The 10,370-nt window shown below is 43.0% G+C and overlaps 1 protein-coding gene across 1 annotated transcript in view; it reads left to right on the top strand.

Annotated features, from left to right (window-relative positions):
* The window catches only part of NEXMIF (neurite extension and migration factor), an 8,155-nt gene extending 874 nt beyond the window's left edge, over window positions 1–7,281 (top strand). Inside the window, exons 2-3 of the mRNA XM_006917039.3 lie at window positions 69–4,410; window positions 4,988–7,281. Coding sequence (XP_006917101.1) covers window positions 69–4,410; window positions 4,988–5,081 — 4,436 coding nt within the window. The 3' untranslated portion in view covers window positions 5,082–7,281. The remainder of the gene's footprint in view (window positions 1–68; window positions 4,411–4,987) is intronic.
* Window positions 7,282–10,370: the final 3,089 nt, after the last annotated feature.

Below are 10,370 nucleotides of genomic sequence, written 5' to 3'. Positions count from 1 at the left end.
GAAAGAGAGTGAATAAGTTAGGTCTAAGATCTTTAACTTTCCTCCTGTCATTTTTTCCTATTCTTTAGACTCGGAGGACCAGGAAATGGCAATGAAATCATTTACAGCTCTAGAGGCTGCTGCACCAATCCAGCCTGTCCCGGTGGCTCAGAAAGAGACTGTGATGTATCCCAGGGGTCTCCTGCCTCTTCCCTCCAAGAAGCCTTGTATGCAGAGCCCCTCGTCTCCTTTGGGCCTGATCGAAGCACCTGAACATGCTGCTAATAGTGCTTCTGTGAATGCCATCTCCCTCACATCCGGCATTGCAAAAGGCCTAAACACATGGTCACTGCCCAATGAGTGCGAGAAAGCTCCATTTGCCATAATGGAGCCTGCGGGCATGTCAGCTCTGAATGGGGACTGCCTCATGCAGCCAAGCCGGACTTGCTTGGGCTGCTTCATGGAATCCAAGGATGCAGTAGATCCTGAGCCAGGAATCAGTCTTAAAGTCGGCGATCTACATAGGGATTATGAAACCTGTGCGGTCTCTGACATAGGGATTCAGTGCATTAATGCTGGAGAAAACATGAAATATGGAGAGCAGCTGCTCTCAGACCAGCTCCTCGGCTTCCCCCTACAGAAATCAAGGGCGGGAGATAGACGAGAAGTCGAGAAAGCTGACATCGACTTGGAGGATCCGGCTCAGAAAAGTTATTATGAGGCGTTACTGTTAGATAAGTGCAATACAGAAGAGGCTTTGCTGGCCAATTCCAATCAGGATTGGGGTTACTTCGAGACTTTCATTAGTGAGAGTAAGATCGAACTGCTCGATCTCTGCTCCAAGAATGAGCTGTCCGTCAACCTGTTCTCTGAGGAAGATGTGGATAACTACATGTTCGATGATGACGAGTCAACACTGGGCAGTGATGTCTGCTCCCTGAAAATTCGATATGAGTCCTTCCAGGACAACGTTCGAGATAAGACCACCCTTCTGATGCAGGAGGATGCCCAATTCAACTTTTTCCCCAGTGTGTTTACTACCTGCCCAAAGCGGGAGTCTAAGAGCGGGGCCCTGAGGCAGAGCAGTGATCTTTCACAATTCAAGGTCCCCGATGTGAGCATCATCTGGGGGGAGGAAGATAAACACCCGGACAAGAAGAAAGGCAAAGAAGAAGGACAGGAAGACAAAGGTGCACAGAAAAAAGACGAAAAGGATAATGGAGAAAAATCTGCCTTAAATAAACCATGCGGTGGGACTGAGGGAGGGCAATTTAAGAATCCAAAGCAGGGCCATCTTGCCAATTCCTTAGAGGCTTTAGGAAATTTCGGTGATGACAGTTCCTTCATTGAGGTTTCTTACGACGCCATGGGGGAGATCAAAGACTGTAGCCGCTATATGGCTCGGGACACTAACTCTGGCAGCTCCTCCTCCCAGCAGAACTATGGGCTGCGAGCCAAGAGAAAAGTCAGATACAGTGAAGATTATCTATATGATGTCGACTCGCTGGAGGGTGTAAAAGTAAATGAGAGGAAGGAATGGCTTCCAGGTGGTTCTAAAGAGGAAGACGATGACGAGTGGCATCCCAAAAAAAGAAGAAAAGTAACCCGCAAAGAGCCCCCCGTCATCATCAAGTATATTATCATCAATCGCTTCAAAGGTGAGAAGAACATGCTGGTGAAGTTGGGTAGAGTAGATGCCAGTGAGACCACAGTGAATCTGAGTGAGAATCAGCTAAGCAAATATTCCAAGCTGGCCCCCTTGAAGGGCTTCTGGCAGACGAAGAAGCAGAGAAACAGCAGCACAGATGCCAGCAAGACACACCTAGGCCCAAAGCAAAACTTTGAACCAGGTAGCTTCGAGGTGTCATTCCTGCCACCTGCTCGCAAACGAAAATCCAAACTTGGCAACAGGCACAGGATTCAAAGAATTTCATCCGTGGAAACTTCGGCAAGCGGGAAGCAGGTTTCGTTCTGCGGCGATCAGAAGCAAGCTAGCTGTCGCAAAGAAGACGGAAGTCTGAAAAGTATGCTGAAATCAGCAGCCCTGGCCGCCCCCAGCTGTGCGAATGGATCACCTTTGAATGGCATTGCAGGCCCTGACTTAGCGAAAGTCAAAGGCCAAGACGCAGAATTTAAGGGGCCAGAGAGGAAGGTGCTCAATAAAATCAAATTTAGAAGCGAAGCCCGATTAAAATCTAAGAAAATCAAAGCTGGGCAAGAAAGCAAGCCGGTCGTTCACATGAGCCCTCTTTTGGAAGAGCGATCCTCCAAGGCTGATTTAAAGAATGAAGCTGTTCCCGAGACCTCCAACGGTTCCCATCCATCTGAATTCCATGAGGCAAAAGTTGCTAAGAATTCTACTTTCCTACCGACAACCTGCTCTTCTGAAATACCTCTATCATCCGCTAATGTTGCCACCAATATACCTGTTATTCCCGGAGGGTATCTGCAGACGTTGCTAGATGCTTCCGACTTGTCAAATAATACCGGTATCTCATACTTCACTCAGCAGTCTCCAGAGCAAAATGAACGCAGCCTCGCTCAAACAGAAAAGTCGTTTGTACCTCTGCAGCCTGCCCAGGACTGCGTGGATTCCTCGCCCTCCGAATCTGAGCTGCAGCAGTCACCCCAAAACTTCAAAATAGAATCAAGCAACTATGGAAATGCGTGGCCCACCAAGCCTACTTCGGGTTCCCAGGAATTCATGACTGAAGTCTCAAGAGAAACAGCTCCAACCCCATCCAGTGAATTTGGAGTCTCCCAAGTAGAGTCCATGGAAAGTAATGCCACAGCTACAACATACAGTCCAATCTGCCTGAATAGTGGTGGCAATAGTTGCAACAAGGTCCTGTATGCCTCTGTGCAAGACAGCCAACAACTGCCATCCGATGACTCTTATCAATTATGTCACTTTAATAACGGAGGGGTCTGCTTTCCTTTTCAGCAGGGCCTAGTCAACATGGATGATGGTCGACTCTTCAGCTTCGATTCCATGGCCCCACTCTCTGTCAACTCAAACAATTATTGCTCCTTAAGCTTGAAGTCTTGCGAAAAGGATGGCGATGAGGATATCGCTGATGACTTCTTGGCCCATTGCAGCCCCAAGCTGGTGATCCAGCAGAGCGTCGATGAAGTAGCCCCGCTAAAGGAATCCAGTGACCTGTTAGATATCTCCAACTTCACTCCTGACAAATTCCGCCACTCTTCCCTCTCAGAGATGTCCCCACCTGACACCCCCAGTCTTTCCCCTCAGATTACCAGATGCGAGAGTATGAAGACACTAGGAACACTGAAGGAGTTCCAGGAGGGTGCCCCAGGACCACTGGGCAATATGGACAAGATCAAGTGGGAGGATGGATTTGCTTTAAATAACCATCAGTTTCAGTTTCATATGTTCAACGATGAGGATTCCGTCAGCGTGCTCCCCAAAAACCCTTGCTTATCAACGTTCGACGATCCATCTGGTCAAACGAATACCAACAACAAAGTGTCAAAATCAAGAAAGAGAAGTTCACCCAGCAAGAATGGGACTGTGAACCAAAGCTCTTCTCAGAAAAACACTAGAAAAAAATCCCCCAAAGCCACCAACAAAGGGATCGAAAAGCCATCTGGTAAAACCTCCCGCCAGGTCCCTAAGTCAACAAAGAAAGGGAAATACATGGCCGCAATCCATGGAGAGAAGATGCAAATTGGCATTGGCCGTGGGGGAGGTCAGATCAACAGCATCTCCTCCACAGGGAAGACATTGGCCGAATGTGCCCAGCATGGTGGCACTGGGGCCTCTATGAAAATGCCAAGTCAGAAGGGACTTTCTGGAGATTGGGCTTTGCGGAAGGAGAGCAGCCCGGGCTGGAGTGACATGAGCATGAGCACCAACACCAACAGCCTCCTGGATGATGACCAGCGGGAATTTCAGGAGCCTTCCTATATCTTGTCCAACATTGCCTCTGGTATGGCAGACGTGCAGAGATTCATGATGGCCTCCATAGAGCCCCTTTGGGAACCCATGGAGCACCATAGGGATCCCAACGTTTTCTATTCCCCCGAGTCCAATAGTCTAAAGTTAAAAACCCTCAAAATATTGGCGGGGACACCACAGGAATCTAAGAAAAAGGTCACCGGCGGGTCACCGGGAGCCACTAAGAATCACAGGTCCATCAAGGGTGTGAGTAAAAGCAACGGAAAAGCAGCAGTAGGCGAATCTGGTCATGCGAACATGCCTGCTTATAATGAGGACTCTCGCTCCGCCTTCTTTGATAAAAAGTATAATAATCTGAGCACTTTAGGCAATAACGGACCGACACACAAAAAGTTATATCGTCACAAATCCAGCTCCAAGGCCCTGAGAGATGAGAAGTGTAAGGGAAAGCGTGTGGAGCGAGAACAGGTCCACAAGGATGAGGCTGGGACAGCTTCTTTTGAAAAACTGAGGTAATACTGCACCAAAATGGCTTTCCTACTACCTGCCGAGCCCGCAGTCCATCATCTGCTCCCTCTTGAAAGCAAAAGTTTGCATGAAATGAACTTTCTCATTCCCTCTCTCAAATTACAAAGAAAAGATGAACGTGCATGAAAATCCCTGTATCTTTAAGCCACCCAAAAGATTGGGCAATTTGGTCGTGGCTTGACTAGGGATCAGCTCCGACGAGGCTACGTTTTCTGCTATTCAGCATTGGTTTTTACTTACTGAGAAAATAGAACTAAATAAAACATGCTCTTGAATGATTTTGGGAAGGGAAGGGCTTTGCAAAAAGAAAAAATGTTCGACGGAATTAAAAAGTTACACAGACAAAAAGCCAAGATCGTTTAATGAAAAAGAGCATCATTTGGGAAACAGAATCTCATCGCGCAGCATTCAGGAGTGCTTTCTAGCGCCCCTGCAATTTGTATCTCTTTCCGCATCATACGGCATCTAGTATGATGTAAACACGTTTCAGTCGTATGATCCCTTTGTGGGACATGCACTAAAGCTAACTAAGATGGCGTAAATTGTTTGGTTTTTCTGCAGGGGTTCCGACTACAATCACCTAAAAGCAGAAACAGCATTTGGGGTTTTACCTGTGTTTGAAGAAGAGGCTCGCATTTTCCAGAAAGACATTTGATGTTTGTATTTTATATCTTTCAAACTATGCCTTGTGGTATGTATGTTGACATGTAAGTGCTTAAAGAAATGAATTTTAAAGTGTGGGAATAAGTCTTTGGAAGCAAACTTTAATCCGATGTTCTATGTAAAAGACTTTAAAAGTCACACAGTTGCACACGTAGTTTATGCGGTATTTACCCAAGGGGGAAAAAAAAAAGGAAAACATTGTGCCAAACTACAAACAAGTGACTCTATTGTATATATTTTTACTTCTATATCAACATTTGGTTGTGAGTATTTGGGGAGCTTGTCCCTGTTGATTTACTAGAAACATTCCAGTGATTCTCGCTATTAACAACCCCACTTATGTGGATAGCACCTATAGATCACAGTGGAAATACATGCTGTGCTATACAATTTTACCAAAACTTAAAGGATACGGTTTGAGACGTGCCAAATTTCCTTACTTCATCTCACAGATTCACCCCAGTTTAAAGCTCATTAATGATTTTCTCAATATATATATGTGTGTGTGTGTGTGTGTGCGTGTGTGCGTGCGTGTGCGTGTGTGTGTGTGCGCATACATAATTTAAAATTTTAAAACTCTGCTGTCCTGTGTGGAAACATGAAGAATTAAACATCGCACAATAAAGGTTTGTTTGTTCCATTGTCTAAAGGTTAAAATGTTGGAAAAGTCTGGAAGTCACAACACCTTAGTCCATCAAGGACCCAAGTATATACATTTACAGAACCTTTTACAAAGAGACAAAACAGCTGCTTTAAAGTTTGTTTTCTAAAAGCAAAATCTGTAGCTGAAAATTATTTAAAGTGCAAAGTTATATTGCTGATACTTTATATCTCAGTTTTATATATTTTATAATAGTCTGGGATAAATTATAAAATAGCTATAAAATCAACACTAATGATAGATGAAGTACATAGATTGCTTTTATTTAAGTAGTTTCCTAAATGTTTTGTTCCAGTTTTGTCAAGTGCATTCATATCATGGCTTTAGTGTTCTTTAAGTGTTTAATCTTGCAATGCCAATGTAATTTAAAGAAAATGTTAAGGCATCTCAGTTCGACTCCTACGAGTTACGTACATGTATCAGATAAGCTGAACAATTTGTGGTAACAACTAATTCGGGCCATTTATACTTAGTCTGAGGATGACTAGTACTTGATGCCACACGCTAAATTTATATTTCGATTTTTATAGAAATTTCTGAAATCATATTTTTATTCAGTCCTACCCCCCTTTTTTAAATTTCACAGCTCCGACATCTCTCGCTACTAGCTTTTCCTTCCTCTTTATTTACTGCTTGACTTCTAACATTTGATCTATTTTCCTTGCACAGTTGAAGGCCTCTGTGTCTGATGACTGATGCATTATGGCACAGATGAGATGATGGATGTGAAAGCGCTTTGTAGATCGTAAAGTGCTATACAGATATAGGGGATTAATATTATTAATGTTGTTGGTTGTTGTTGTTGTTAATCTTACTATTCTTACTAATATTGTTACTAACCTATTAACTTGTGAATATATAGGCTGTGGGTGGGAGGGTGGAGAATAAGTGGGTGGGGAAAGTGGGTTTTAAAAAAGGGAAGATGTTTCAAAAGGAAAAATTTAAGCAAAATATGAACCTACCTAGTTATTGCCACCTAAATATATTCACAAACAGACAAGCAACATTTGAAAGTAGTCAGAGAAAAATGGAAGGTAGCCTGTCACGTATACTAGTATACACACTTCTCAGTCCATGATGCCTTTCACCAGCCTGCTCTGCTACTTACGGCTAGGTAGTCAAATGAACAAGCCTGTGTTCTTGATGGTGTGATTGCGTGCGTATGAGGAGCATTTTGTGAAGCTGCTTCAGACCTGTTCCTAGGCTTTGATGCTCTGTGTGTGATGAGTCCTGGAAAATTACTGGAAAGGCACCAGATGATACGTGTCTCCTGCTCTACAGCTGCCACCCAAAAGGGAAAATAATCAAACTGGAACGCTTTCTTCTTTTCGTCCACTCTGCTAGCTAGCTGTCTGTACTAAATTCTATGGCTGGCTCCTAGGAACTGGTCTTTGTTTTTTTAGTTGTTATGATTTGCAGCTGAATTTTGGTTTGGAATCACTAACTCTGCCTATACTGTGATCCCCAAGACTCCAGACTTCAAAGTCGCCTGCTGGTAATGAAAGAAGAAATAAAGGAAATTTTCCATGAATACGAAGTGTTTTATCAAAAGTAAATATGGGATCCATTGTCCCAGTCTGTCAGTATCACTTCAGCTTTGGAGAAGGGGGTGGGGTAGAGTAGAAGGCCAGCCTGACGCTGTTGGAAACAATTTCCTTGTCAGAGCTTGCTGTCGTTAGTCTTTCGGAATAGATGCTCTTTTAGTTCCTCCATGGAGCTCATTTGGGGCCAATTCTAGGGCACGGATCACCCCTTTTTCCAAAGAGAATTGCCATTTTAAAGCGCCCTTTTCGTTGGCCTACAGTACATTACATGTTTTTAACATGTAAGTGACCAATCATTTTGTATTAAGACATAACGAGAAACTGAGTTTGAGAAATGAGCAATAGGATGAGGCAGAAGATGCTTATTCTCTTCATTACACTTAACATCTCCCTCAGTATGTGATGTTCTGAGCTCTTCGGTTTTCGGGCTTTGTCGGTCCCGTCCCTGCTCTCACAATTCTTTTTCTTTCCGTCACAGCATAGTGGGCCTGATTTGGGGGAGATCCCTTATTCAACCAGCTGCCTTAGTGGAGTGAGGACCAATGATACAAAGAGTGTTTTGCCCTAACACCGATATCTGCAGTCAGATCTCTGAGATTCCCCTCGGTCTAAAATTCCCGATTCCCACGACCTATAAACCTCTGCTCTCTGAGCGGCTGCTTCCTATTAATGCCTCCCTAGAAGAATTTCACTTAATCTTTACTTTCCTGGAAATGGTCGTCTCCCTTATTCTCACTTCATCTCAGTCCTCAGTCTTCAAATTTTCTTCGTTTATAATCTCATATTCCATCTCCCCACAGTGCCAGGATATAAGCCCCTTAGCTGTTTTCTTGCGGAAGTTCAGAGAGGAATCTTCTCGCTCTAACTTAGCTTTGATCACCTTGGCCACTTTCAAATCCACTTTTAGACGTGTGTGCGCGCACACACGCAGAATTAGGTCACGTGACTCGGGAAAGTTGGACACTCCTCTTCCTTGAAAGTCTGTACAAATAGATCTGACCTCTTTTCTGCCCTGGGCTACGTGGAGCAGAGCGTGGAAACAGTGACCTTGACCAAGGCTGTTGGAGAGTTTGGAGTTACACTTGCGCGCTGAAACCCGTCTCGTGCACCAGCTCCCTCACATGTGCTGCTTCCATTCTGCTTTCTCTCCTGGCTTCGTGTTATTCCGTGCAACTATGTGTTAAGGCCTTGCCTTTACCTAAATGTTTTCAGACCTCCTGCACTACATTGCCCCTTACTTCTTTAGCCATCTCCCTGAAGTCCTTGGTGCTAGGTGGGCTTTTGTGACAACCTTCCTCTTCTCTGAACTTTTTCCTTGCCGGCTCGCATCTGTATGTGTGGTAGGGGGCGGGGGTAAATGTGTGTGCAACAGAGAAGCATAAAGGATGCTTCACAAGGCGTAAACGACTCTGGCTGGCATCCTATATTCTGTTGTGTGAGGTTCCACGGTTTTAGCGCATTTCCATTTTAGTGGGTTATAATCAGCATTTACTGCCTAAAGGAGAAAAACCATATCCAAGGACCTGTTAAGCAAGCTTGCTCTTACCAAGCTGAACCAGTCTGATGCAAATCTGCCACATCTTCAATTTACGGATGCTCTCACAAAACTTCCAAGAGTGTTCAGACAGAGAGCTAAGTTTCTGCACTGAAGAGAACAGAGCAGTCGCTAGTTCCAACTAGTGCTAGAACGAGAAAGGTTTGTTTTCTCCTGTATTTTCGAAAAACTAACTTAAGGAATTTTGTTGTCATGTAGGATTTTTAAAAATGACTGCCCATCACTGTAGGAATATGTCTTTTTTATGAAATATAACTAATATGAGATTTGTTTTCTAATCGCAAAATTCACTAAGCAGATCATTATGTTATATTGAGTACCAAAATCAAACATTTTAGTAACACAAAGGGATCTTGTCAACACAATGTAGGCCAGGGATTTTGTAAAGGTTTCTCAAGTTCCTGAATAAAAGAGAAAAAAAAATTAGCTGGGCTGTTTAAACTTGGGAAACACTGTCTGTCACCTGCTTGAGGGTCCTCAGCCAGTATGGCATTATTTCGATGGCAGTACTCGGGCTATCCTTTAAGGCACATTTTTTACTCAGAGCTCCCATTACAGCTACATGATACTTGAGATATACTCTTGGTTTCAGAATCATAACTAAGAGGTAAAACGTTAGAGAGGGACAATGTAAAAGAGAGAGGCTTAGTACAAAGTTGAAGGTATGAATGAAGCCTTTAAAATCAGTATTCGGTGAATAGATACTAAAGAAACACTCCTCAACGTGAGGTAGGAAGGATATATGTCCATCTAACAGGCTCACTGGTTTCTGAGTCTTAGAAAGACATTCCCTTCAAAAAGAAGAAAGGAGATTTTTAAATCATTTGCCTCTTTGAGAGATGCCTAGTTTTACAGCACAAAAGAAAAGACTTAGAATGAAAACCAGAAGAGGCCTTTTGTTTTTAACTCCCAGCGAGGAGGGTAGAAAGCTTAAGATGCTCTACGGGGTACCTGTAGCACTGACAAGAGTTTGCTGCCTGCAGAGTTTTGAATGTACTAGTCCTTAATTTAATTTCCGTAAAACTGAATGCACCTCTTTAGTAAATTACTGATTTATGGTGCTAAAGAAAATGATTATTCCCATTTTCTCCTCTCCTAAGCCCCTTAAATATTTAAGAAAATTTAAAGTAAAAGCATTAGAGGCCCTTTTTATGAATGTAACCTAAGTTTCTGTTTCATATATGACACTCCAACTTTAAAATGTTAGGAAATTATTTGCCTTTTTTCTTTTAGAGTTAAGTTTTATAAATAATCTGTAGAGTCAATTGAAGTATAAAGCTTAAGGATCACTCTTAAGACGCCTACAAAATCTTGTATATTTTTAAGTGTGCCAATTTGTAACATATTTTGTAAGTGTATATTTTTCTTAGAAAAGTGCTGTGAAGTGTCTGTATGTGAGAGTTTTCCTTTTCTGCACCAGTAGGTGCTAATAAAAGGATATTGACTTCAAAGTTTCTGGTTTTAGAAACCACAATACAAAGAAAAAAAATACACTTTTGTTGGGAATTTTGTAACACAAAA

This window comes from Pteropus alecto, unplaced genomic scaffold (assembly GCF_000325575.1).
Source record: "Pteropus alecto unplaced genomic scaffold, ASM32557v1 scaffold587, whole genome shotgun sequence".
Taxonomy (NCBI): Eukaryota; Metazoa; Chordata; class Mammalia; order Chiroptera; family Pteropodidae; genus Pteropus; species Pteropus alecto.
Note: the sequence above shows the minus strand (reverse complement) of the source record. Positions and strands in the feature narration are given on the sequence as shown.